Source organism: Pan troglodytes, chromosome 10, assembly GCF_028858775.2.
Source record: "Pan troglodytes isolate AG18354 chromosome 10, NHGRI_mPanTro3-v2.0_pri, whole genome shotgun sequence".
Classification (NCBI taxonomy): Eukaryota; Metazoa; Chordata; class Mammalia; order Primates; family Hominidae; genus Pan; species Pan troglodytes.
Genome location: NC_072408.2, coordinates 127,144,419 through 127,172,388, shown reverse-complemented (window position 1 = coordinate 127,172,388; position 27,970 = coordinate 127,144,419). Strand labels below are relative to the sequence as shown.

Sequence of the window (27,970 nt, the reverse complement as noted above, 5' to 3'; positions counted from 1 at the left end):
CCCGAGCGGGGTCGGGGGAGGGGGCAGCATGGCCTGTCCGTCCGGCCCCCTTCGCCGCGCTCCTCATCTGCCCCGCGCCGAGCGCCGCCGCCGCCGCCGCCGCCGCCGCTCCGCTGCCCGCGCCGCCCGCGGCTCCCGATGGAGACTGACGCGCCCCAGCCCGGCCTCGCCTCCCCGGACTCGCCGCACGACCCCTGGTACGGCCCGGCCCGGCCTGCTTGGCCCGCGCCCGCCCTGGCCCCGCCAACATGGCCGATCCGGGTCGGGCCGGGCCTCCCCGGGGCCCGGGCCCGCGCCCCCTGCGCCCTGGCGCCCGGCGCTCACGCGGGCCCTTTGTGTCTCTCCTCCTCCCGCAGCAAGATGTTCATCGGGGGACTCAGTTGGCAGACTACGCAGGGTGAGCGAGCCCGGGAGCGCCCGCCGGTCCGGCAGGGCACCCCGGACCCCCCGGCGCCCCGGACCCGGACACCCCAGCCCGGCCCTGCGCCCTGCTGACCCCGGGCGCCCTCGCGCCCTCTTTCGCGCCCCGCCCGGAGACCTCGAGAGCGCAGGGCGATCCGCGAGCGCACCCGGCCCAGCGGGTGGAGGGGAGCAGATGAGGGGTTCAGGGGGTATCGGGGGGGTGGGCTGGGCCCCCGGGACCCGCCGGCGGCAGCGCCAACTCCGCTCGCACCTGCGGCTCAAACTTTTGTGAGGCTGCTCCCGGAGCGGCGGGAACCCGGCCGGAGCCGTCCCCCCTCCAGCCCAGCTCGGCCCTCGGCTTCCTGGGGCCCCGGTGGGCGCCAGGAGGCTCAGCGGGAACGGGGCGAGGGCGGTGGGGGGCGGCGGCAGTGGAGAGCGCGCGGGCAGCTTGGCGCGGGGGCGGCCGGGCCGCTCCGGGGTCACCGGGGGCAAAGGACGGGGGAGGGGGGAAGGGCGCGGGGCCCGGGCTGGTCCGAAGGCGGGTGTGTGGTTACAGAAGGGCTGCGCGAATACTTCGGCCAGTTCGGGGAGGTGAAGGAGTGTCTGGTGATGCGGGACCCCCTGACCAAGAGATCCAGGTGAGCCCCTCACCCCCTCCTCCTGCTCCCGGCTCGCCCCCCTCCACCCGCCACTCACTGCCTTGTAACCATCTGCCTCTCCCTCACTACGGCGCGCAGGGGTTTCGGCTTCGTCACTTTCATGGACCAGGCGGGGGTGGATAAAGTGCTGGCGCAATCGCGGCACGAGCTCGACTCCAAAACAGTGAGTGGCCCTCGGGGCTTCGGGGGTCCTTTGGGAGAGGGAGGCTGCCGGAGGAGAGGGTCAGGACTCTCCCCAGGGGACAGCTGGACGGGGTCCATGAGGAAGGAGGGAGTTTTTCTGAGTAAGAGGGCTGCCATGCTCTGAAACTTTGTCACTAGAGTTGGGGGGAGAGGGAGGAGAAAAATCCCTGGCCTGCCATGAGATGCTACATCCCCCCTCCCCTAGTCCTGGTGAGGGGAGAGGCAGCCGCCACCCTCTCCCTAGAAGTACTAATCATGATGCCTCAGAGCAGAGCTTGGGGTGGGGCTAGGTCCCTCCCCCAGCCCAAATTGGGTGAGTCAGGGTAGCACTGACCCACCCGGTGGCTTCTGTGAACTCTAACTAGTATTTGGCTCTGCGACACCCCCTCTTCATCCAGACCAATGGCAAAGCATCCCTTGAAGCCCCCTCCCTCTCTCCTTCCCTCCTCCCCCGACTTTTGGTCAATGAGCTCCTTGCTTTGTGTGGAAGACAGGGACCTGCTTTGCCCACAGAGGGGATTTATGAGAAAGGCTCTAGCTTGCCTGGAAACGACCCTTCGGAAGACTAGATCTTAGGAGAAGCCGCTTGGTTGGCATTCAAACTCATGGAACATTTTGCTGTTGTCCCACAGCTCCTTCGTGTCTTAGACCCTGCAGGGGGCGCTGGCTCCAGGGCAGATGGAAAAGGAGAAAAGTCAGAGGAGGGGGTTACCCCCATGTGATGGGGGTGTCTGTCTGCCGGGAGCAGGGATAGTGTGGATCTCTTCTCTCCATGCTTCCCGGCTGTCCCCCAGCCTTGGGCCTCTCTGCTTGGGTCAGTCCCTGGCTCCTGTTTACCTGCAACAATAGCTGCTTGTGCCCAAGAATTTGTCAAATTACCGCCTGTCCCCAGCTCCTGTTATCTCTGCCCAGTGGCTCCCGCTCCCGCTCGCAGTAATGAGCAAATGAGGCCAGGCCTCAACTTTGCCGGCTCTGAAAGGATCTTCTTGGCGCAGCCTGAGTGACCCAAGCCTGGAAATGGAGAGACAGTGGCCTATTGTTTTTGGTGATTATCTGCCATCAAGCTGCCTGTTCTGCTACCATCCCCTGTCCTCAGAATGCACTGATGGCTTCTGCAGTGCTGAGGAAGCTGAGATTTAGGGGCTGGGGGATGGAGGAGTGGAAGATTGATAAAGGGGAAGAGAATGAGGGAGGAAGGAGGGTGAGATGAGTATCCTTAGGAGATGGGGCTGAAAAGGGCCAGGGCTTTGTCTGTGTTTGGCGTCCTCCAGCCTGGGAAAGGGGGTGGGAGGGAGGTTTACTGTGGGGAGTCTATTTTGAGTTCTGACTTTCACCTTTTATTTACTTGTTGGGTTTTATTTATGTTGCCAGCTGTGAGTCACAGTGGAGGTGGGGTGTGTCAGGGATGGGGTGTGCGTGGGTCTGTGGGATCGTGGCTTGGGTACCATCTCCCCATCGGGGTCTGTGTAGGGGGACTGTGTGTGGTGCGCTGGTGGCTGGGGCGGCTGCTTCTGGGAGAAAGAGAAGGATGGACATGTCCGTGGAGGTGTGGAATTGAAACTTCAGGCGGGAGAAATGGGCAGTTGTGATTTTTCCCTGGAGCCCAGTAGGACTTGGCAGGAGAGGAGGCATTGCCCTAGTGTGGATTTTGGAGGTTCCATCTCTGTGGACAGATTCCAGTGGGGGAGCCTGTAGGAGGCTAGTTCCTGGTCTGTGCCATTCAGAGAGAAGCCAGAGCCAGCTGCCTAGAACGAGGCTGAGTTTTGAACAGAAGGAACTTTGGGAAAAGATAGATCTTCCCTGCGATTGGCTGGTGAACTTATGAATGACGTCCACCCGTGTGGGTGGCAAAAAGCTCTGGCCTGACCTGGCCCTGTAGGCCCCGCATGGATCACAGCGTCTCATGCCCTGTCTTTTGCTGTTTGTCGTACAGCTATAGTACCCAGGAGTACACCCAGATGCATCTTGATTTTTCCCTCTGGTTGTTCACAGCCAAGGGCAAAGGTGGCCTGCTGGTAATAGCACCTTTGTTTGTGCAACGAAGGGCAGTTCACAAAGGGCCGCTTTCACCCGCGTTATCTCATCTGATTCCCCGCAGCTGCCCCTGGGAAAAGCGGGTGTGATTGTCCCCACTTTGCAGATGAAGGAACTGAGGCTCAGAGAGTTCGAGTGCATTACCAAGATCACAGGCTTGGCAAGAGGCCCAGAGTTTCTAAGTCAAGTCCCATGCCCTTTCACGTCACCGAAGACTGCACTCTACCTTGCCCCAAGCCTAGCTGCATTATCAAGGAGCTGTTTGCTCACAGCCTCAAGGAGAGCTGTTTGATGTAGATAGTACTGCGAAAACAGAACTGAGCCTACTCCTGATGGTTATGAACTCTCAGCTTGTGGCCTTTTGCAGACAAAGAGTATTCCCATTTGCAGGGTTTCCAAAGCCTGAATTGCATACCTTACCTAGATAGGTCATCTGCGTGAAGTCAGTTACGCAAGGAAGGCCCTCGATTTACCTGATACTTGAAGGAATAAGACGGCTTACATTTTTTTGTTTTTGTTTTTGCTGTGAGCTAGACACCATGCCAAATGCTTTGTATGCATTATCTCCAATAATCTGCTGATGACCCTTTGAGGTGGGTGTTATTATTTGCCCATTTTGCAGGTGAACTTGACCCTGACGTTCAAAGAGGGGAAATAACTTGTCCATGGTCTCACAGCTGGGAAGCAGTGCAAATGGGATTTGAACCCAGCAGTGGGACGTTAGGGTCTAAACGCTTAACTGGCTGGGCGTGGTGACTCATGCCTGTAATCCCAGCACTTTGGAAGGCTGAGGCGGGCGGCTCACCTGAGGTCAGGAGTTTGAAACCAGTCTGGCCAACATGGTGAAACCCCGTCTCTACGAAAAATACAAAAATTAGCTGGGTGTGGTGGTGCGCACCTGTAATCCCAGCTACTAGGGAGGCTGAGGCAGGAGAATCACTTGAACCCGAGAGGCAGAGGTTGCAGTGAGCTGAGATCGTGCCACTGCACTCCAGCCTGGGTGATAGAGTGAGACTCTGTCTGAAGAAAAAATAAAAATAAATGCTTAACCACTATTCTCTCCTCCTAGAGGCTTTTGTGATTTCTGTCACCTTTGTGTCCTGGGAGGAGAGAGGTCCTGAGGGCTGAAGGCTGTGTGGTCACTCTTCTAAAAATGCGATAACCAAGACCCCTTCTACCTCTCCCTTTTCTTGTAGATTGACCCTAAGGTGGCCTTCCCTCGGCGAGCACAGCCCAAGGTAGGTGTGTCTATGTCTGGGAGGAGCTCTCTTACAATGGGCAATGCTGGGCAGTGATTTTCCCAGTATTTCCTGCTCTGGAAGATGCTTCTGGCACCTCTGCTTGGAGTGTTTGTGGAATGGGCTGGGCTGGGAAGAGGGGATTCTTGACGTCCTTGCTCTGTGGCCTGAAGACACTATACGTCTTTCCACGTGAGCTCTGGGGTGGACTGGAGAGGGGCTTGTGTGTGTTAGGAGAAAGGGGAGCTACTCAGAGGATTCATCGTCCTGTATTTGAACCCAGTAGAGTTTGGAGCCTGAGTCTAATTCCAACATCATAGACCACAGCCTTGATGCCCAGGCCTCTGGAAGTGAAATACAGGACAGACTTAGACCCTAAGGCCGCGCTACAGGCAGGCTAGGGAGCTACCCTTGGATCCCCCCAGTCACCCTTTGCAGAGGCAGAGGGGACCACAGACTCTGTCACCTGTTGTCTTTCAGTTTAGATGTCTGTGGCTGCTTTCTCAATGCTCTCTTACCCTGCTGCTCTGGCGAGTTCTTCCAGTGAGAGGGTCAAGTTGCGCAGAAAATGGATTTCTGAGCAGTTGAGCGATACAACACTCAAAAAACTTTTGGTGCAGGGCAGGGGCCTAAGAGTCTATTCTAGGCCTCAGGGCAACTAGCCAGATCTTCCTTTTGAAGCAATTGAATATAGAGGACAGAAGGAGAGACTGATTGCGGAACATGGGGTCAGGACCCCTGAGTTTACTGACTTATCATGGGTCCTAGGACGAGGTCCCTCTATAGGAGAGTTCGGTTTCCTCCTTTGCCAGGTGGAACTAGAGCTCTTTAAGATTCCGGGCCAGTGAATTCCATCAAGGCCCCCAACTCCTGCCAGGGCTGAAGGAGAGGAAGAGTTTTGGGAGACAGGAAAGGGGCATCTCTGGAAGGGTCCAGTAGAGGGCCTGAAAGCAATTATGGAGCAGGTATTCGAAGGAAGCCGCACCAGGGAGCACATGGTTGGAATTGGGTTAATTCCATTAAGCAGTTTGGTGACAGAAGGTGCTTTAGTGTTAGGATGGGGCTGGGAATTGCCGCGGATTAGCCATGCGCTCCTGGGGTAATTAGGACCATGTGTTCTTCCTAAAACAGGGCTGGGGCCACGGGGCTGCCAGAGGTTGTGTTGGGAGGAGGCTGATGAGGAAAATGTCGGCACTGAGTTCAGGGAGACTCTGTGATGGACCTTGGGGGGTCTCCCAGGAGGGCCAGTGAGGTCTTAGAGTTAGGCTGTGGGTCTGGGTCACTGGCCCGCCCCCTTCCCTGTGTTAGTCCTTAGGGAAGGCATTTTCTGGACATAGTCCCTAGGGGAGGCAGGAAGGAGGCACACTCGAGCCAGCCAGGGTGTGGGTGCACAGCTGCCCATGACAGGCCTAGAGGCGGGGGTCCAAGAGGGAGCTTGTGGGGGGGGCCTTTAAAGAGGCTGGGGCCACAGAGAGCTTGTCAGCTGGCATCCTGGCAGGGGGGCTCGAGCCCCTGCTGGTGGCGGTAGGCCACAGGACTCAGATGCCCACTTTCTCATTCCCTCCCCTAACAGATGGTGACTCGAACGAAGAAGATCTTTGTAGGGGGGCTGTCGGTGAACACCACGGTGGAGGACGTGAAGCAATATTTTGAGCAGTTTGGGAAGGTGGGTTTAAACTGGGGGCGCTTGCTGCTGGGGCTGTGAACACACTGTAGAATGCGGCACTAGCAAGCCGAATCCAGCCAGGTCATTCCATTCCTGCAAAAGATGAGAGTGGGGCTGGATCCTGCTGTCGGGGGAGACCAGGCCAATCCACCTTGCAGCCTCCTGGCTCATCTGTGAGCTTCAGACTCAGGATATCCCTTGGGACAGAGAAGCCACACAGTAGCTGGCCCTGTTGTTGCCCTTCCACTGTATTTTTCTCTTACTTATCTTCATTCTCACAAGGGAGGCAGTGCTCCCACAGCCAGTTCAATCAAGTCAGCCCGTGGCCTCCTGGGAGTTTGCACCTGTCCAGGCCACAGGCTATTGAACCTTTCCCCACTCCTTCCAGGCGAGGATGATAAGGAGGCAATAAATATGACTCCCAATTGCACTCGGCACCCTATTTGCACAGGTGGGGAGCTTGGAGCCAGAGCTGGGGGGCTGCTGGTCCCCTGGGTATCGGGGGGAACTGATGAGAGCACCCCCCAATTCCTGATCAGGCCCAGAGGATTGGCTGTGAGCTGTAAGGGGCATGGAGCTTTAATTTCTGGGCCTCTGAAGAGGTAGATGTTGTGGCGACATCCGACATTAGGGTGTCCTCTGAAAGGTGGACAATGTGAACTTTGGGGTCCCATGGGGAGATGGCAGAGAGGGTCCTACGTTTGAAGTCTAGGAGGGAAAGAGGGTTGTTTTGCTTGGGGCCGGGGTCCCTGGTCTTTCTTCTTTTAGGTGAGACAGGCGAGAGGCTGGGTCTCTACTTTCCCATCAAGACACTTCGAGTCACCCCCAGGCAAGCGAAGGGGGACGTGGCCTGGGAAATGGGCCTGGGATTGTGGGGGGGGGGGGGGGAGGTGTCCCCTGGCCAGCTGAGGCTGGTGGTGTGGGGGACCAGAGGCCTCGGCTTTCGTGCCTCGGTGGGCACCTGGGTCCGGGACAGAGGGCAGGTCGGGCGGGCCCGGGCCCCAGAGGGTAGGGCGCTCCTGGGAAGCAGCAGGCCCGGCTCGGCTGCGGCGGGGTGTCTTTGTGTCTGAGCGCCGAGCATTAGAGCTCGCACTAATCTGATCCAGCAGCTGTGATTGGAGGCCGCCTGCCCCCGGGGCCGGCGTTGCCATGGCAACCGGGCCCCAGGAGAAGCCGTCAGCGGCCGCGTCTTTTGTTCGGGCCTAAATCGGCGTTGGCATGTGAAACCGGCCCGGGGAGGCCAGGGGGAGCCGGAGAATAGGCTGCCAGGGAGCGAGGGGGACAGCCGGGAATGCCAAGGGCCCCGCGGCGGGGGGCCCCCCGCCCGGATCGAGGGGCCGCCGCCGAGGGGGGAACAATGGTCAGCCGCCATGGCTGCCACTCAGGCTTAGCGGCCGCCGAACTTGGCGGCTCGGCTCCTACTGGTCAGCAGGCCTCGGCCGCCTCCCCTCCCCCCGCCCGATCCCCCCTGCCCTCGGGTTCCCATGGAGACCAAAGCCTATTAAGGACACTGGGCCGGGAGCCTCCCTCCCCTCAGCTCGCCCCAGGAGGGGACACCGGTGGGGGTAACCCGGACCCCCAGCCATCTTCCTTGCCCCCTGCCCTGGCCTCAACCCCACCGTCCCACTAGGGGCCTCTCCAGCCAAGGCCCAGGTTGAAGGGTGTAGTGGGGCCAGGGATGGTGGCCTTCCTTGCAGGGTTGGGTGGAGGAAGGTGGGAGAAGTTGTGGATTTGGGCTGAATCCATCTGTGGGTCAGGCAGGGACTCGGAGCTGTAGGATTAGGGGGGAGGGTGTGGCTGGTTCGTTCATTCATTCATTCATTCATTCATTCAAAAAATGATTGACCTCCAGTCAAGGTGCTCAATAGGATGGTGGTCATGGCCCTAAATGACACAGACGATGTCCTCATGCAACCTTCAAGCCAGTAGTATCTGGCTGCTCTCTCCCCAGCTTTGCCACGTTCCCCCCGTGTAACTATGGGCAAGTCCCTCCCTTGTAAAGATAATAATAATAGCTATTATTTATTAGGCACTTACTATATCCTGGGTGCTGTGAGTTAAGACTGTTACATGCACTATCTCACTAAATCCTCTCATAGCCAGGCTTGGTGGTGCACACCTGTAGTCCCAGCTACCAAGGAGGGTGAGATGGGAGGATTGCTTGAGCCTGGGAGTTCAAGACTAGCCTGGGCAATATAGCGAGAACCCTTTTCCAAAAAAAAAGGTGTCTTTCATTTAACTTCAACCTGTGAGATAGACACTGTTATGCCTATTTCACAGATGAGGAACCAAAGCCAGAGAAACATCAAGTCACCTGCCCAAGGTTACCCAACCAGCAAATGCAGGATCCAGGATTCCAACTCAGGCCCGTCCTACCCAAAGCCTGTGCTTTGACCACAATCCTTCTTTCTGGGTTTCTGTTTTTCATTGGTTAAGTGAGGGGTGGGGAAGATGTGCTGAACCTGAAATGATTGTCCCATTCGGGTGGTCCAGCTGATTTGGGATTGGGACTCAGAGTGGGTCCATAGGATGGGAGTGAGAGTGCCACTCTGTTGCGTGGGCCCCAGTACAGGCAGCTCTTTGAGAAAAGAGATGTCATGAGATTCTCCAGGGACCTTGTTGCCTCCTGGCTCAGTGGGGTCCTGGTTCTCCCAGTGGGAGTCAGAGGCCCACTGTAGCTTGATGCCTAAGGAGAGCTGGAGGATCACTGTAGTTCAGGGTCTTTAATGAGGCAGGGGAGGGCCTTTAGAAGATGGATGATGGGGGTCGGGCCCGGTGGCTCACGCCTGTAATCCCAGCACTTTGGGAGGCTGAGGCGGGTGGATCACTTGAGGCCAGGAGTTCGAGACCAGCCTGGCCAACATGGTGAAACCCCACCTCTACTAAAATACAAAAATTAGCCAGGAGTGGTGGCATGCACCTGTAATCCCAGCTACTCAGGAGGCTGAGGCAGGAGAATTGCTTAAACCTGGGAGGCGGGGGCTGCAGTTAGCCGAGATCATGCCACAGAACTCCAGCCTGGGTGACAGAGTAAGACTCTGTCTCCAAAAAAAAAAGAAGGTGGTGGATGCTGGGCCTGGAAGTAGAGGGAAGGAGAGTAGGGAAGAGGCTGGTTACTCGTGGCTTGATGGCTTGAGAAAAGTTTTTTTTTAATCCTTTGGATGTCTGGTCATTTGGGGGAGGGTTGGGGCCTGGAGTAGGATTGGGTTGGGTATCAGAGGCAGCCCCTGATTTATACCAAAGGTGACTCAGACCTTAACTAAGAAAGAGGGCAAGGAGGAGGCACCAGATGCAGGCAAATGGAAGGTGGCACCAAGGCCTTTGGTGACCGTATATCCAAGGGGTACCTAGAGGAAGTAACAAGAGTAGACTGGGGTCCAAGAGAGGATGGATGATGTAGATCCTCCCCCTTTCCCAGTCACCTTCCCTTCCCCCAGTCAGTGGGAGGCAAAGCAGCCCAGGCACTGAACTCTACTTGCTTTAATTACAGCCTCTAGCAAAAGGAAACCTCAATTAGAGGAAAAGATCTGTAGCCGGAGAGGGGAGTCCAGTCTGGTTGCTGTCCTCCTGGCCTTTTACAGAAAGGGATGAGGCTTTTGCTTCCCCATCTTGTCATTTTCCTCCCTCCCATATTTCCTTCTCTAGCATCTTCTCTGTGCCTCCCCAGCTTGGTCAAGGTCTTGCTGTGTGATCTTGGGCAGGCAACTTCACCTCTCTGAGCCTATTTTCTTATCTACACCATGGGGATCTTACCATGCAGGGAATGTGGGGAGGACAATGGAGCTTAATAAATGCAGGCTGGTGCATTGAGATGATGGTGATTGAAAAGGGTTTTCAGTGGGGTTGCAGAAGGAAAGTTGTCCCCTGTGCAGGGAGCAGGTTGAAGGTCAAGCCTGGAGTGGGCAAGAGGGCAGTGGGTTGCCAGAGCCCCTGTTCCTTGGTGGTAGTGGGTTCCGCTGGTATCTGCTGGGTCCTCCATGGCAGGCTGTGTTTCAGGTGGACGACGCCATGCTGATGTTTGACAAAACCACCAACCGGCACCGAGGTGAGTGTGGCCCCCTCCCCCTTCCCAGGCTGGGCCCCGTGGTCAGCCAGGGGGCTGCAGGTCACAGCTGCCCTTTCATCTCGCCTTCTGACATCCTATCCCCCAGGATCTGCGTCCTCTCCCAGGCCTGGCCTTACAGAAGGCTTTTGTCCCACCATTTCCTGTGCTAGAAACTTGCCGAATTGCAGACACATGAGAGGAACAGAGGAGTACCCACCCCCCCAAGTCCCTGCAACCCACTGAGTCTCCTACCCCCACCCTAGTGGTGTCTGCCTCTGCCCGGGCTTACCTTGTCCCTGGTAACCAGAGCTTAGGCCAGGCCGCCCAGGGTCAGGCTGACTCCACAGCCCCAGCCAGTCACCTCCTGCCCAGCCTAGCCCCCAGCCCCGTTGCCTCTGAACCTGTGAGCATCTGGGCCACACCGTGTGCGTGTGCACACGCGCCACCTGGCTGTTTTTCTCCCGAGGGCCTTACCTTCTGAGAAATCCCTTTCCAGCCCCTGGGGCACACCCAGGAGGAGACGGGGTTGTTTCTCCAGTTGTTTCAGGACTTTTAGTCCGTTTTGGGAGTGGGGTATGTGCTCTGTGTGTGTGTGTATTTGTATCTGTGCAAAAGGGGGTATCTGTGCCTAAATATCTGTTTATATCTGGTATGTCAGGGTAACTGCATGTGTCTGCGTGATACGCAGGTATCTAGATGTGTGCATGCGTGAATGTGTGTCTATGTACATTTGTATGTTTGGACATGTACACCTTTGTGTAAGTTTAAATGAGTGTGCATGTGTGTTCCTTCTTCCCTCTTTGGAAAACACCTGAGGACTAGAAAAAGCATGTTGAGTGTATTCTCATCACAGCTCTACCACTTTCTAACTTGCTGTGTGACCTTGGGCAAGTTATTTCACTTACCTGAACCTTATTTTCCTCATCTGTATTCTGGGACTTGAAACCCTGTCTCAGTGGATAGTTGAGAGGATTCCAGGCTGTGAGCAGAGCCTTTCATTAACTCTCACTCGCCAGAGAGAGAGGAGCGGGGATATTGGTACGACCTGGGGTTGAGTTTTGACCCTGCGCTCTGGTTCTGACCTTGCCTTTATCCTTTGTCCAACCTCTAGGGTTCGGGTTTGTCACGTTTGAGAGTGAGGACATCGTGGAGAAAGTGTGTGAAATTCATTTTCATGAAATCAACAACAAAATGGTGAGTTGGGTCCGGGCGCAATGGCTCACGCCTGTAAGCCAAGCACTTTGGGGAGGTTGAGGTGGGCAGATTACATGAGGTCAGGAGTTTGAGACCAGATTGGCCAACACAGTGAAACCCTGTCTCTACTAAAAATACAAAAATTAGCCAGGCATGGTGGTGCATGCCTGTAATCCCAGCTACTTGGGAGGCTGAGGCAGGAGAATCGCTTGAACCCGGGAGGTGGAGGTTGCAGTGAGCTGAGATTGTGCTACTGCACTCCAGCCTGGGCAACAGAGTGAGTGAGACTCCGTCTCAAACAAAACAAAACAAAAACAAAAACAAAAACAAAAACATGGTGAGTTGGGATTGGATGGAGCACAGGCACAGAGAAGACTGGGGCTCCTTGTGGGGCCTGCCAGGGAAGCTCTGAGGTTCTAAAGGCAGGCAGAGGGGCTTCGAGTGAGTGGAGGCAGAGCCAGTTCTTCCAACCCCTAAAAACCTAGACAGGGAGGCAGTGTCACATGGTAGTTAATCAGGCAGATGACCTCCCTTCTCTGAGCCTCAGTTTCCACATCTGTCAAATGGGACTGGAAAAGCTCCTCCATCATAGTATTGGTAGTATTGGTGTAAGCGTTCATTGAACGATTGCATGCAAAGCCGTTTACACACTCCCCAGCACATAGTGAGTGCTCCATCAGTGGTAACCATGAAATAGTTTTCAGCTGGACAGTGAAATTAATAAAATTAATAAAGAGGCTTTCCAGGGAACAAGAGGGCTAATGACTCTAGCTCTGTGTGAAAGACTAACCGCCAGGTCTCATTGCAGGTGGAATGTAAGAAAGCTCAGCCAAAGGAGGTGATGTCGCCAACGGGCTCAGCCCGGGGGAGGTCTCGAGTCATGCCCTACGGAATGGACGCCTTCATGCTGGGCATCGGCATGCTGGGTATGCGCGAGCCTGCGCCTGCAGCTTCTTTCTGCCGGAACTGCTCCCAGGGCTAGCAGGGGCTGTGTGGGTGTTGCACCTCCCCTGTGGTCTGCCCTCCTCCTGTCTGAGTCATTGAGCAGGAGTGGGGACAAGGGATCTGTCGGGTCTGGCAGTCCTACCCAAGGTGGGGTGGTTTGGTTGGGGGGGTGCTGCCCTCTGGTGGTAGCCAGCAGAAAGGTCCAACCATATTCATTGGTCCTGTCAATCTGTCCATTCTCTCGTCCATCCATCCCTCCATCTGTCCATTCCTCTATCCATTCATCCATCCAGTACACAGTTATTGAGCAACTCTATATGCCAGACATTATGCCAGGAACTGCAACAATGACTTTCTTTACAATCTGGCAGGGAAAACAAGTAAGAAGATAAAATAGATTTCAGATGCAGAAGTGTAGGGTGCCGAGGGAGTGTGGTCACAGGGAACTTGACCATGACTTGGAGAAGTGGGAAAAGAAGTTACATTTAAGTTGAGTCTGCGGGTGGAGTAGGAGCCGGTGATGGGGAGGCTGGAGAGACGGGAAGGGGAAAAGTGTTCCAGGCGGAGGGAACAGCATTTGCAAAGGCCAAAGGCCTTTGGAGGGGGCAAAAGAAAGGCTGCCTGGTCTTATTCATTCAGGTAATATTTATTGAGCAACTTCTGAGAAGGAGAGCCTGCTCTCATGGGGCTCTCCTTCAAGTTGGAGACAGGAGTAAATGGGCACTGCCACTACAGAGTGACTGGAGGCTGTGGGAGGCCCCTAAACCCACCTGGAGGTTGGGGAGACTTCCTGGAAGAGGTGAAGGCTGCCATGAGCCTTGAAAGCTGAGCAGGAGTCAGCTGTGCTTTGGGTCCAAGACTGAGGGTGGTAAATCTGAGTTTGGCCCCCCAGGAAGCTCATAGGCTCCCTGGGGAGATGAGATGTGTACACACAGAAAGAGAACAGTACAAGGGGGTCTTTATGCCAGGCATGGGGGAGTGGCACACAGAGAGGTACTCTGGGAATTCAGAGGAGGGGGCACGGCATGGGCTAGAGGGTCAGAAGTCGGGGAGGCGAGCAGCCTCCAAATAGGGCACAGTCTTCCTTGAAGCTTTTCTTTTTTCTTTAACATGTTATTTGGAAGTAATCCCAAACTCAGAGGAGCTGCAAAAATAAAACAGTACAAAGAACATCCATATACCCTGTTATCAGATTCACCTGTTCTTAACATTTTGCCCCCATTTTGGTTGATCAGTTTTACTCTATGTGTATATATGTGTGTGTATGTGTGTTTGCAAATACGTATGTACACATGTATAGACACACACAGACTTGTGATTTTTCACTGAATCATTTGAGGGTTAGTTACATGCATCGTGGCCCTTTACCCTTTGATGCTTCCTAAGATTAGGGATATTCTTTCATGTAACCACAGTTTAGTTATCAACTTCCTAAGTTTATAATTGATACAATATTTTTTTCTTTCTTTTTTTTTTTTTGAGACGGAGTCTCGCTCTTTCGCAGGCCGGACTGCAGTGGCGGGATCTCGGCTCACTGGAAGCTCCGCCTCCTCGGTTCACGCCATTCTCCTGCCTCAGCCTCCCGAGTAGCTGGGACTACAGGCGCCCGCCACCGTGCCCAGCTAATTTTTTGTATTTTTAGTAGAGACGGGGTTTCACCGTGTTAGCCAGGATGGTCTTGATCTCCTGACCTCATGATCTGCCCACCTCAGCCTCCCAAAGTGCTGGGATTACAGGCGTGAGCCACGGCGCCCGGCCTTGATACAATATTTTTATCTAATCTACTTTCTATTTTCCAATTTTATCAATTGACCCAATAATGCTCTTTTTTTTTTTTTTTTTTTTTTTTTTGGTAGAGACAGGGTCTCACTATGTTGCCCAGCTGGTCTCGAACTCCTGGCCTCAAGCAATCTTCTCACCTCAGGTTCCCAAAGTGTTGTGGTGGTAGGCATGAGCCACCATGCCCAGCCAGACCCAGTAATGCTCTTTATAGAATATTTTTGTCCTTCAGAATAAGATCCAGGCTAGAATCAGGTATTGTAGTTAGTTGTCTTGTCTCTTTCACCTTTTTATTTAGAACATTGAGAAAGTTTTATTCTAAGGTGATTCATGAGCTGTTTTCACCCTTCATTTAAGAGGTGGAAAAAGAAGTTAGGCACCTTGGCTCACGCCTGTAATCCCAGCACTTTGGGAGGCTGAGGCGGGTGGATCACCTGAGGTTGGGAGTTCGAGACCAGCCTGACCAACATGGAGAAACCCTGTCTCAACTAAAAATACAAAATTAGCTGAGGGTAGTGGCACATGCCTTTATTCCCAGCTCCTCGGGAGGCTTAGGCAGGAGAATTGCTTGAACCTGGGAGGCGGAGGTGGCGGTGAGCCGAGATCATGCCATTGCACTCCAGCCTGGGGAACAAGAGTGAAACTCCATCTCAAAAAAAAAAAGTGGAAAAAGAAATTATCTAACAAATAGTGAGGTCGGTGGTTAAGAGGCTTGGAGCCCGTCAGATCTGAATTTTAATCTTAATTGCACCATTATTGCTAACTATTGGATTTTTCTTTGAGAAGACAGAAAATCAGCACTTAAAGAAATCATGAGTACTTTCTGGCCAGGTGTGGTGGCTCATGCTTATAATTCCAGACCAAGGCAGGAGGATCACTTGAGGCTAGTAGTTCGAGACCAGCCTGGGCAATACAGCAAGACCCCATCTCTACAAAAAAATTAAAAATTAGCCAGGCATAGCAGCACACACCTTGTAGTCACAGCTACTAGGGAGGCTGAGGCAGGAGAATCACTTGAGCCCAGAAGTTTGAGGCTGCAGTGACCTACAATTGTACCACTGTGCACTCCAGCCTGGGCAAAAGAACAAGATCCTGTCTCTAAAAAAGAAAAAAGAAAAAAAAATCATTATATAAGTTCAGATAATGATCATCAGTACTAAGAAAAGCCAAGGTGACATGATAGAAATTGTAGCTGATGGGAAGGAGGACGCCTATGGGAAGATGTTTCGGAGTCTTGCACAATGAGAGGGACTCAGGCATGTAGTCATCTGCAAAGAGTGCTCCAGGCAAAGGCACCAGCATGTGCAAAGGCCCTGAGGTGGGAATGAGCTTGGCAAAGCTGAAAAACAGCAAGGAAGCCAGTGTGGCTGGAGCAGAGGGAGGGAGGAGCAGTGTGCAGGAGATGAGGACAGGAGGGAAGCAGGAGCCAGAGCTCAAAGAGCATTGGATTATTCTCAGCCAAAAAGTGTCACCTTTCAGAGCCTCGGTTTCCTGTCTGTAAAATGGGGTGCCTAACAGTACCTACCTCTAAGGCGAGTTTAACGGGATAATAGTGTGCAGTGTGCTTGGCACAGGGCTTGGTATGAAGAAGGTATTTGGAGGGTATAGCTATTATTCATGATAAAGGAAGGTGAGGGGACATGAGTGGCTCAGGTCCTTCTCCATGATCAGGATCCGCCCTGTGGATGAGCCATCTGACACTGCCCCCTTGCCCCATCAGGTTACCCAGGTTTCCAAGCCACAACCTACGCCAGCCGGAGTTATACAGGCCTCGCCCCTGGCTACACCTACCAGTTCCCCGGTAAGTCCTGCTCGGTGTCCCTCTGCTGCCAGCATGCCCCTGGTTCCCGGGCAGTCTGACTTCTCAGGGTGGTGTCTAGGGGTGCATGGCTGGGGGTCTGCTTGCTGGAGGCTTGGAAGGAAGGGCATGTCTGAGGAAAGAGGGCCTCTCCCCACCCATCCCCCCCAAACCCCTCCCCAGAAGCTGGGGACAGGGGCTCCCAGCGTGGCCCTGCATGGCACCGTTTTCTCCCAGGCCATCCTCTGCCTGCCTCCTGCCTGTCTCTCCTCCCCACCCGACTCCAGGGTTGCCACTTCCACCAGAGAGGGCATTGGGCTTGTAGTGGGGGCCTCTCCGAGGGCCATTGTTGGTTGCATCATCACAGACACCTATAATGGCCAGGCTCTAGGCTGAGCTCTTTCAAGTCCAGACAAGGTATTATGCTGAGACCCTAAATGCTGAAAACCAGTTGAAAAGCATTATCATTACCACGCTCATTTGTAAGCCAACATAAAGATAACACTAGACCTGAAAGTAAATGTCAGGAAGCCCAGTTCTGGACTTCCCATGATGACTATTCAATGCAGTTTTCTTTGAAATAAGAAATACAAACTTTTGCAAGGCCATTTATTTATTTATTTACTTGGGGGTCTTATTTATTTGGAGGGCCCCTAAGCACTTACATCCTCTGCCCCAGGGCTGTTCAGCTTGGAGAACTTTGTGTACGGGACGTTGCCTAATTCTCTCAATAATCTCATGGGGGAAGGATGCTTATCCTCATTTTAGAGATGAGGACATAGGCTCAGAGGAAGAATGACAAGCTAAGATGAGCCAACTAGGAAGTGGCAGAGCTGGGACTTGAACCCAAGCCTGACCTATTCTACCTATTCTAGGGCCGTCGCTTTTCATCAGGCTGCCTCCCCCCAACACACACACACACACACACACACACACAAGAAGAAGAGGATTCTGGGAGATGTTTTTGGTAATAGTCAAATTGTAAGCCTTTTAGAGACACCCGAGCCTGGACATGGTGACTCACGCCTGTAATCCCAGCACTTTAAGAGCCTGAGATGGGAGGATGGCTTGAGCCCATGAGTTTGAGATCAGCCTGGGCAACATAGTGAGGCCTTGTCTCTACAAGTTAGCCAGGCATGATGTTGTGTGCCTGTGGTCCCAGCTACTCAGGAGGCTGAGGTGGGAGGATCGCTTGAGCCCAGGAGATCGAGTGTGTAGTGAGCTGTGTTCATGCCACTGCATTCCAGCCTGGGCAGCAGAGTGAGACCCTGTCTTTTTTTTTTTTTTTTTTTAAATAAAAAGGGCCGGGCGCGGTGGTTCACGCCTGTAATCCCAGCACTTTGGGAGGCCAAGACGGGCGGATCACGAGGTCAGGAGATCGAGACCATCCTGGCTAATACAGTGAAACCCCGTCTCTACTAAAAATACAAAAAATTATCCGGGCGTGGTGGCGGGCGCCTGTAGTCTCAGCTTCTTGGGAGGCTGAGGCAGGAGAATGGCATGAACCCGGAAGGCAGAGCTTGCAGTGAGCCGAGATCGCACCACTGCACTCCAGACCGGGCGACAGAGCGAGACTCCATTTCAAAAAAAAAAAAAAGAGAGAAAGAAAGAAAAAGAAAAGAAACAGAAAAGAAGGAAACAAACCAACACCTGGAATCGTAGCTCCAGCCCTGCCCCGTGCCCAGGGTATAGGTGGCAACTCTGCTCTCTCTCTCTGTCTCTCCTCTGTGTCTGTCTCCTTGCCCTCCCCTGCCTTCTGGGAACTGTGCTCTCCCCCTCCCCAGCTCTTGGGTCCTGTGCATGGCCTGTCTCCTCACCCAGTGTCCCTGTGGGTGCATTTGTCCTCCCTGGGCCATGTCCAAGGGGCCTCCCCTGCTTCTTCCTAAGCTGTTTTACGTTTCATTTTAGAATTCCGTGTAGAGCGGACCCCTCTCCCGAGCGCCCCAGTCCTCCCCGAGCTTACAGGTCAGTCGCTCGGATTTTGTATACCTCTCAGGCCACATGGGGAGAAACAGAAGGGGCCCAGGGAGTTTCCTGGGGAAAGCTAGCGGGATCCTTTTCTCCTGCCCGCCAGCCCTCCGGCTGTGGGGACACAGCAGACTGTGCCTGGGCACTGGCCAGTCTGGGCGGCTACATGGCCCTTAAGGGTGGGGCATAGGGCCAAGCCAAGCAGATGGAGGCAAAGTCACTCATTCATCCATTTGGCAAATATTTATCTAGCACCTCCCGTGTGCCAGGCTCCATGGAGGCTCTGGGATCCCGCAGTGAACAAGCCGGGGTCTCAAACTCATTGCAAAGTGGGCTGGGTGGGGACGTCTGCACACCAGCGTGGGCATACCTGCCCTCGGTGCCAGCTGACTCTTGCCGGGAGGGGATACAGACTCACTATGCTCAGATCTCATGTTTTTCCAGAGATGCCAGAAACCTGGCTTTTGCTTTCGTATGAATTTTTCCATTATTTTTCAATGTTGGCAACAGATTCTAAATGTTTAAAACACTGTGAGCCAAATGAAATATTGCCAAGGGCCGAATCCAGCCCTTTGGTGACTTCTGGACAAGTGGGGTGAAGGTGACAGGGGGCCGGTTTCCTGGCTGGCACCTTCACTCGGGCCAGCCAGCTCAGCTGCGGAGCCAGCCTTGAGCCGAGGAGACTGCAAGCACGTGGGGTGGGCTGCACGGGGTTTCTCTGTCCAACCTGCTTCTCCCCCACCCCACCCCCAGACTCTCCCCTCAACCTGGCCATGTGTGGAAGACGTGAGCATGGACCCTGCTTTAGATAAGACCTTCCTTCCAAGGGGTGCTCAGGGTTCCCCCAAAATGGGGGAGAGGAAGAGAAACCTGGAGTGAAGGAAGGGGTGGGGAGGAGAACCCTAGAGATGCAGGTAACAGAGGCTCTTCCCTGAAAAGAGGGAGAGTTTGGCCAGTAGTTGTCAGGGTGGAGGGCTGGAAGGAGGTCCTTGTTACTCATTTAAGAACTGTGTGTGCTGGGCGTGGTGGTTCACGCCTATAATCCCAGCACTCTGAGAGGCCAAAGCAGGAGTATCCCTTGAGGCCAGAAGTTCAAGACTAGCCTGGGCAACATGGTGAAACCCCATCTCTACTAAAAAAAAATAAAAAACTAGCCAGGTGTGGTGGTGGTGCATGCCTGTAGTCCCAGCTACTTGGGAGGCTGAGGTGGGAGGATCGTTTGAGCCCAAGAGGTGAAGGCTGCGGTGAGCCATGATTGCATCACTGCACTCCAGCCTGGGCAACAGAGCACCATGTGTTACGGACCTACTGTGCACAGGATGCCCTCCCAGACCCTGGGGACAGAGCGGGGATAAGACAGAGGCAGGCCTTGATCTCACAGAACTCGCAGTTTAGAGAGGGGAGCAAATACTGATTATATAAATAAGTCATTCTTTACAGTGTGGTAAGCACATGCTGGGGTTGGCTCCTCTGACTTTATGGAAATGCCTAAATGAGCCAAACAACAGACCTCAGAGCCCAGTCCCTGGCCTTAAAGAAATGACAGAAGAAATGTCCCTTTTAGAGATATCTTGGCAGGCAAGGGAGTAGGTACAAGATCAACAGTGCTTGGGCACCTAGGATCTGAACTTTCCTCTAGCCTTGGAGAAAAGGAGACTTGGGTGGTTTTTTCATGCATTCAGTAAATATCCATTGTACCAGACACCACTCCAGGCACTGGGGCCACAACAGTGAGTGAGACAGACAAGGTTCCTGTCTTCCTGGAACTGAAATTCCAGAGGAAGGAGACAGCAGTAAACAAGTAAACAGGCCGGGGGTGGTGGCTCATGCCTGTAATCCCAGCACTTTGGGAGGCTGCAGCAGGTGGATCACTTGAAGTCAGGAGTTCAAGACCAGCCTGGCCAACATGGTGAAACCCCATCTCTATTAAAAATACAAAAATTAGCTGGGCGTGGTGGTGCATGCCTGTAATCCCAGCACTTTGGGAACCCGAGGCAGGCAGATCACCTGAGGTCAAGAGTTTGAGACCAGCCTGGCCAACATGGTGAAACCCCATCTCTACTAAAAATACAAAAAAAAATTAGCCAGGCATGATGGTGCACGCCTGTAGTCCCAGCTACTTAGGAGGCTGAGCCAGGAGAATCACTTGAATCCAGGAGGCAGAGGTTGCAGTGAGCCGAGATCATGCCACTGCACTCCAGACTGGGCAACAGAGCTAGACTCTGTCTCAAAAAAAAAAAAAAAAAAAATCAAGTAAAACAAGAAAGGCTTACCTGAGTATCCCCAAAGCAAATAAGATATTTTTGGGCTGGGTGTTGTGGCTCATGCCTGTAATCCCAACACTTTGAGAGGCCAACACAGGAGGATAGCTTGAAGTCAGGAGTTCGAGACCAGCTTGGGCAACATACCAAGACCCTATCTTTTATTTTATTTATTTATTTTTTTTTGAGATGAAGTTGTGCTCTTGTTGCCCAGGCTGGAGTGCAATGGCGCAGTCTTGGCTCACCGCAACCTCCGCCTCCTGGGTGCAAGCGATTCTCCTGTCTCAGCCTCCCATGTACCTGGGATTACAGGCATGCACCACCACACCTGGCTAATTTTGTTTTTTGTTTTTTGTTTAGTAGAGACGGGGTTTCTCCATGTTGGTCAGGCTGGACTTGAACTCCCAACTTCAGGTGATCCGCCCGCCTCGGCCTCCCAAAGTGCTGGGATCACAGGCATGAGCCACCGCACCCAGCCTTTCCAAGACCCTATCTTTACAAAAAAATTAATTAAAAAAAAAAAGATATTTTTGGAGGGTGAGAAGTTCCATGAGGAAATTAAAGCAGGGAAATGTGCTAAGGCGTTATGGTTGGGGACAAGGGGCCGCCTGAGTGGGGGTATTCAGGGAAAGCTTCTTAGAGGAGGTGGCATCTGAGTGAGAAGGAGCCCACTGTGTGAAGTTTTTAGGAAAGATTCACAGTAGGAGGTGATCACCTCTCAGCCCCAGGGAGCCCCAGGCTCAAGCCATTCAAGCCACTGGGTGTTTTAAGCAGATTCCCTTTCTACTCCTTCAGCAGTTATTAAACACCTGCTGTGTACAAGGCAAGGTGCTAGGTGCTGCAGAGGTGACGATGATGGCAGACAGCAAACAAGGGGATAGGTGCCTGTGTCTGAAGAGGAGATGGCAAACAAAGAGGCTGGGGGGATTTGGGGGAGGCAGTGGTCATTTCTGGGTGGTCAGGGAGGCCCTTAGGGTGCTCTCAGGAGACAGGGGCGAGGGGAGCAGGACAGGCAGCAGAGGGTGTGGTGCAAAGCTATGGCCTCAGTGTGAGCCCAGCCTCAGCCTGACCCCTAGAGCGCTCTACCTGGGGGCAGCAGGCCTGGGGGCCTGTCCCATGTCTGTCTATCGCTAGGTGTCGTGAGCTGCGAAGAAGGACGTGAGCTCCCAGGCACCTCTGGGCCAAGTGATCCCTGTTTTGCCAAGGGCATCCTGGAGAAGGGGGCAGCTGCGGGCAACCTTCACAGCTTCTCAGGGTTGGGTGCCCTGCCTCCACCCTCCATGAGCTTTGGGTTATTCAAGCATGTCCCCCCAGACCAGGGGAAAAATTGAGGCTCAGCTACTCACTGGGAAGCTGTCCTCTCTCCCACCTTTTTCCATCCATGCCACAGGTCAGGACACAGATGGTGTGGCCCAAGGTAGCCTTTTCTGCCTTGACCCTGGGGCTACATGGAACCCTCTGAGGTAGGGCCAGGCTGGACAGGCTCTGCCTAAAAGGTAGGGGCCTCCTTCACCCATCTCTGCCCCTCACCGCCATGCTGATGTGCCCATCCCTTTCCTTTCAGCCATTCCTCTCACTGCCTACGGACCAATGGCGGCAGCGGCGGCGGCAGCGGCTGTGGTTCGAGGGACAGGTGAGCTCTTCTGAGGTGCAGGAAGAGAGATGAGGGAGCACAGGGTGCAGAGAAGTCCAGGGGAGGGGAGAAGGCCACTGCCACCCCTTTGCAGAGGGACACTTGTTCATTCACTCAAGTATCACCTGATTACCTGCTCTGTGCTGGGTATCGTGCCAGCATGGGCGAGCCAGCCCTCAGCAAGACTGACAGGGTCGGCTGGGCACGGTGGCTCCTGCCTATAATCCTGGCACTTTGGGAGGCCAAGGTGGGCAGATCACCTGAGGTCAGGAGTTCCAGAGCAGGCTGGCCAACATGGTGAGACCCCGTCTCTACTAAAAATACAAAAATTAGCTGGGCGTGGTGGTGCGCGCCTGTAATCCCAGCTACTCGGGAGGCCAAGGCAGGAGAATCGCTTGAACCCGGGAGGCGGAGGTTGCAGTGAGCTGAGATCACGTCACTGCACTCCAGCCTGGGCAACAGAGTGAGACTCCGTCTGTCTCAGAAGAAAAAAAAAAGACTGACAGGGTCTCTGCCTTCCAGGGCTTGCAGCCTGGTGGTGGCATCAGGTATTAAAAAGGCAATAATGCTGATGGCTGATGCTGCTGCACTAGGGGGAGTCCGGTACCAGAGGAGCTCCCAGCTGGGGCCTCTAGGAAAGGCGAGGGAAGGCTTCCAAGAGGAAGGGCCTCTTAACTTTGCATTCAAAGGCAAAGAGGAGGAAAAGTGTTTCTGGTTGAGGGAATAGCATATGCAAAGGCTGGGAGGCCAGTGGGTGGGGAAAGTGCGGAAGTGGGGAGTGGAGAACGGAGGCAGGAGGAGCCCGGGTGGTGGGGAGACAGTGGAAATTGCAAGTAGCAGAGGGACGCGGGTCAGGGTTTAGAACATGCATTCAGCTGCTAGGTGGGGAGAGGTTGGGAAGGGGCTCAGGAGGTGAGGCTGCTGAGTGGTCAGACGAGATGATGGGGGTCAGGGCTAGGGGTGACTGGGTGGATGGGCATGGGGAGATCTCCAGGAGGTGGGCCCACAGGACTTTCTGAAATGTGGGGGTCCAGGTTAGGGTGGGTGGGACAGGCTTGAGGGGGTGCTGTGGGGTGGCAGAGGGCACCAGGGCTATCACCGTCTTCTTTCTGGGTTGCCAGGCTCTCACCCCTGGACGATGGCTCCCCCTCCAGGTTCGACTCCCAGCCGCACAGGGGGCTTCCTGGGGACCACCAGCCCCGGCCCCATGGCCGAGCTCTACGGGGCGGCCAACCAGGACTCGGGGGTCAGCAGTTACATCAGCGCCGCCAGCCCTGCCCCCAGCACCGGCTTCGGCCACAGTCTTGGGGTGAGTGGCCAGGCCTAGCGGCCCCCACCTCACCCCCCACACCTTGAGAGACCCCCAAGTTGGGGAAGGGAGAGACCTTCTTTGTCTCTGGGGGCAAAAGGAGGGGGAGGGAGGATGAATGGAGAAAGATCACTAAGGAAGAGCTGTGGGGGTTATCATTCATTCAGTGGGCACTTAGTTATCGCCTCTGAATGCCAGGCATAGTGGGCTCTAGGTGCAAATGAGACACATGGCATCTCTGCTCACATGGAGGTTTGATTCCAGGGGTGCCCTGGTTTTATCCAGGGTACGGTTTGTGCAGATTCCCTGGCCCTCTGTTGGAGAATCTTTGAGCAGACCTGCAGTAGGGGGTGATCCGGGTAGGCAGACCTGCAGTGGGGGGGCGATCCGGACAGGTAGAGAGAGGTCAGCGCCTCACTTCAGATGTCCTGCAGAGAGAGAAGGAGCCCCTGATCTTCCTCTATTTCCCAGGAATCTAGGAGTCAAATTCTTTCCTTTTCAGGGCCCTTTGATTGCCACAGCCTTCACCAATGGGTACCACTGAAGCAGGGGACGGTGGCAGGAGGTGAGGATGTGGGGGTGGGCAGGTGGTGGGGTGGCACTGGGGAAGCCTGTCCTGGGCCATCGAATCTGGGACACAGACCCCATCCCTGCCCTCAAGAACCACAGTCCCAGGGGAGACAGATCTTTATACCAGCTGTGGTCAATAAAGATGAAAAGCTGCTCACCCTACTCCATTTAAACACAGAAATCAAAGCAACAGTAAGGCTTCACATCCCACCTATCAGGTTGGCAAAGATTATTATTATTATTATTATTTTTGAGACAAGATATCGTTCTGTCACCCAGACCTCCTGGGCTCAAGGGATCCTCCCACCTCAGACTCCTCCCGAGTAGGTGGGACTGCAAGCACATGCCACCATGCCTGGCTAACTTTTTTACTTTTTTTGTAGAGACAGGGTTTCACTGTGTTGCCCAGGCTGGTCTCAAACTCCTGGGCTCAAGGGATCCTCCTGCCCTGGTCTCCCAAAGTGCTGGGATTACAGGTGTAAGTCACCAGTGCAGGCCACAAAGATTTTTTAAGATCGTTTATTATTATTACTATTATTTTATTTTATTTTTGTAGATGGAGTCTCGCTCTGTCACCCAGCCTGGACTGCAGTGGCGCAATCTTGGCTCACTGCAAACTCGTCCCCTGGGTTCAAGCAATTCTCGTGTCTCAGCCTCCCAAGTAGCTGGGATTACAGGCATGTGCTACCGCACCCAGCTAATTTTGGTATTTTTTTTGTTTTTAGCAGAGACGAGTTTTGCCATGTTGGCCAGGCTGGTCTCAAACTCCTGGCCTCAAGTGATCCATCTGCCTCGGCCTCCCAAAGTGCTGGGATTACAGGGGTGAGCCACTGTGCCCAGCCCTATTATTATTATTTTTAATAGAGATGCGGTCTCACTGCCACCCAGGCTGGAGTGCAGTGTGCAATCACAGCTCGCTGCAGCCTGGAACTCCTAGGCTCAAGCCATCCTCCACCTCAGCCTCCCAAGTAGCGGGGACCACAAGAGCATGCCACCATGCCTGGCTAAGTTTTTAAAAAATTTTTTTGTAGAGATGGGGTCTCATTATGTGGCCCAGGTTGGTCTTGAACTCCTGGCTCAAACGATCTTCCTCTGCCTCGGCCTCCCAAAGTGCTGGGATTTCAGGCATGAGCCACCGGGCCCAGCCACAAAGATTTTTTAAGATGAACACTGCCCAGCATTGATCAAGATATGGGAGAAGCAAGTAAGTACAGTGGCTCAGGGGTTCCCGGGGCAGTCTGGCAGTGTTTGTCCCAGTTTCAAACATTCATGCCCTTGGACCCAACAATTCCACTTCTAGGCATTTATTTTTAAAACTGCAAATAACTGAAATATCCATCAAAAGGAAAGTGGTTAAACAAATGAGTGTGTGTACAGTGGTATAGTACACAGCTATCAAAACAGGATACCTTGGCCGGGCGCAGTGGCTCATGCCTATAATCCCAGCACTTTGCGGGGCCAAGGCAGGCGGATCACCTGAGGTCAGGAGTTCTAGACCAGCCTGGCCAACATGGTAAAACCCCATCTCTACTAAAAATACAAAACTTGGCTGGCGTGATGGTGCGCACTTGTAATCTCAGCTACTCGGGAGGCTGAGGGACAAGAATCGCTTGAACCCAGAAAGCGAAGCCTGCAGTGAGCCGAGATCAGGCCACTGCACTCCAGCCTGGGCAACAGAGCAAGACTCCACCTCAACAAACAAAAAACAACAGGATACCTCGACTTGTGGGACTGTGTACACGGCCATCACAGTGTCTATGCAGATGGTGGGAGACTGTGAGCCCATGACATTCTGTTCATTCACCCATTCATTTATGAGCCCCATTCCAGGAAAGAGGATGAACAAGACAAAGTCCTCTCTCATTTCACAGGACAAAAATCAAGTGAACATATGAGATAATTCCAGACTGTGCATGACAGGGCTATTTTAGATGTGGGGTTTAGAGAAGGTATCTCTGAGAAGGGGACATTTGAATAAATCCAGCCATTCAAAATCTGGGGAAAGAGGCATCCAACCAGGGAACAGAAAGTGCAAAGTCTGGCTGGGTGTGGTGGCTCACATTCATAATCCCAGATCTTTGGGAGGCCAAGGCAGGAGGATGGCTTGAGGACAAGAGTTTGAGACTAGCCTGGGCAATATAGTGAATCCCCATCTCTGCTACAACAACAAAAATGAGCAGAGTGTGTTTGCTTTCACCTGTAGTCCCAGATACTACCTGTAATCCCAGAGTCTCAGGAGTCTGAGGCAGGAGGATCACTTGAGCCTAGGGAGGTTGAGGCTGCAGTGAACTATGATCGCTGTCACTGCACTCCAGCCTGGGCAACAGAGCTGGACTCTGTCTCTAAAAAAATAAGAAGAAGAAAGTAGGTAGTTTACGAACAAAGCTCTTCTGGGAGAGAACTGGGGAGGGCTGTGTGTGCTCCGGGAGCCCCCATAACCTCCTGGCTGTGTTCCCAGCGCCCCAGCCTGCAGCTGACTGAGGACCACGAGTGAGCCAGCGAGGGGGCGGGAGACCTCAGCCGCAGCCGCCGCCCCCTCCCCTGCAGCGACTCGGACCCGCTACTGCCTGCCCCCAACTCCCCGGGCCCGGCCCCTGCCCTGCTGCCCCCAACAGCGTCTGGCTCCCCTACTAACGTCCCCCTCTTCGCCCTTGCCCCCGTCCCCACCCGCCCCTCTCCCGGCCCTGCTTTTATTTATTTTGGATTAGCCGGTTGCCCACCCCAGCCCTCTGGTCCATCCCTCCCTCCGTGCCGCGCCCCCCTAGGACCGCCCCCTCCCCAAAAGGCTTTTGGATTTGTGCATAGCTAGAGTGAAGGCGGAGGGAGCCTGCTACAGGCCGCAGCCCAACCCCTGTTTTTTATTCAGATTTCCCCTCCTTTACCCTTTCCCCCCTTTTTTTTTTTTTTTTAAAGAAACCGTTTTTAAACTATTTCTAGGTTTGTGAATGTGAAGCCCCAGGCCGCAGGGGGCAAGGGGCCAGGTGCCCCCCACCAGCTGAGAACAAAGTGTCTATCTGGGTGTGGGCCCCTGGCCGCCTCCCTCCAGCCCTGGAGAGGAGGGCAGGGCTGCGGGGAGGCCAGGCCGAGCCCCTGGAACCATCCCGTCCTGTATCATATGTAAATACTGTGAGGTGATGTGCCCACCCCTCTCTAAGACCCCTCGGGGGTGAGGGGCTCCCCCCTCCCCTGTTTCTGTCCCCTCAGACACCGTTACTGTAAGCTTGCAGGCCTCAGCTGTGGCCACGGCAGGCCCGCTCTCTCAGGCCCTCAGGGTCAAGGCCTTGGTTGGACCTGCCCACTCCAAAAACCCAGTGTGGGGGCAAAGGGCGTGGGAAGAGCAGGGCTTGCCCAGCGACACTGCTGGACAGGAATTAACTCTCCAAAGGTCTCCCCTGCTCCCTACCTAGGTTGGGGCTTCATGGTTTCTGCTCAGTCTGTACCCCTTCCCCCTCTACCCCCGCAATGAGTGGGCACCAGGGGACGCTCTGGCGAGGGCAGACCCCAGGGGAAAGCAAAGGGCGTCTCAGGGAACCCCCACATTCTCTCACTGAAGTTTCCCACCAGGATGACCCCACAGCCAGAGTCCCTTGGCAGCCCCTCACCCCAGAGCCCCCTTCTAAGGAAAAAGAGAGGTTCGGAGCGTTGGACCTTCATGAACAGTGGCCTGGCTGGCGTGGCAGGGCCAAGGCCCACCCACTGCCATCCCCCTTCTGTGTGTCCCTCTCCCCCAGTTATGAGGCCCAGGGCCTGAGCTCTCTTCCCCAGCATTGCCCCCACCCGGAAACCCCACCTTTGGAGAGTTAATTGTCTGTGTGAGGTGCTTAACCTATCAGCCCTGAGAACACAAAGCAATAATCTTTGTTACTGAGATGCGCGGCTGTTCGTGTTTTGGGTTTTTTTTTTTTTTTTTAATGTTTCCTAATAAAAGAGAAGCTGCATTTTATTGGTTTTTATTTTTAATTTTCTACACGTTTGAGCTGAGTCCTGAGACACTTAGCTTCCCTCTCCCTCATCCCCGGACCCTTCCACCCCACTGGGCCCAACCATGGGCTCAGGACCCTGGAATTCCGTTTTCTGATTTGTTTTGGGATTTTTTTTTTTTTTTTTTAAGATGTTACATGGTGTTTCGAAGCCAGCAAGTTACCATCCTCCGGTGTCTCTTCTCTCCACATCTGTAACTTCTTTTTCCAGGTTTTATTTTCAGTTTTAAATTCCTAATAAATTATTTGAAAACGTTGCTGGGCTTGTGAATGTCTTGTGTCTCTGTGCATTCAGGGATACCTCAT

General features: G+C 54.1%; 1 protein-coding gene across 8 annotated transcripts; it reads left to right on the top strand.

Annotated features, from left to right (window-relative positions):
• Window positions 1–27,921, top strand: MSI1 (musashi RNA binding protein 1). Of its 8 annotated transcripts, none has more exons than XM_016924379.4 (15): window positions 45–197; window positions 357–397; window positions 959–1,040; window positions 1,140–1,224; window positions 4,475–4,516; window positions 6,090–6,182; window positions 10,179–10,227; window positions 11,339–11,421; window positions 12,230–12,347; window positions 15,866–15,946; window positions 17,852–17,908; window positions 21,737–21,805; window positions 22,960–23,114; window positions 23,617–23,679; window positions 26,143–27,921. In XM_016924379.4, the coding sequence occupies exons 1-14, from the start codon at window positions 139–141 to the stop codon at window positions 23,656–23,658; spliced, it is 1,056 nt and encodes a 351-aa protein (XP_016779868.1). In that variant the 5' UTR covers window positions 45–138; the 3' UTR covers window positions 23,659–23,679; window positions 26,143–27,921. The 8 variants fall into 8 exon arrangements, with proteins under 8 accessions (XP_016779870.1, XP_054519651.1, XP_054519652.1 ...); XM_016924378.4 differs by having other exon boundaries at window positions 22,927–23,114; XM_016924382.4 differs by lacking the exon at window positions 17,852–17,908.
• The last annotated feature ends 49 nt before the right edge of the window (window positions 27,922–27,970 follow it).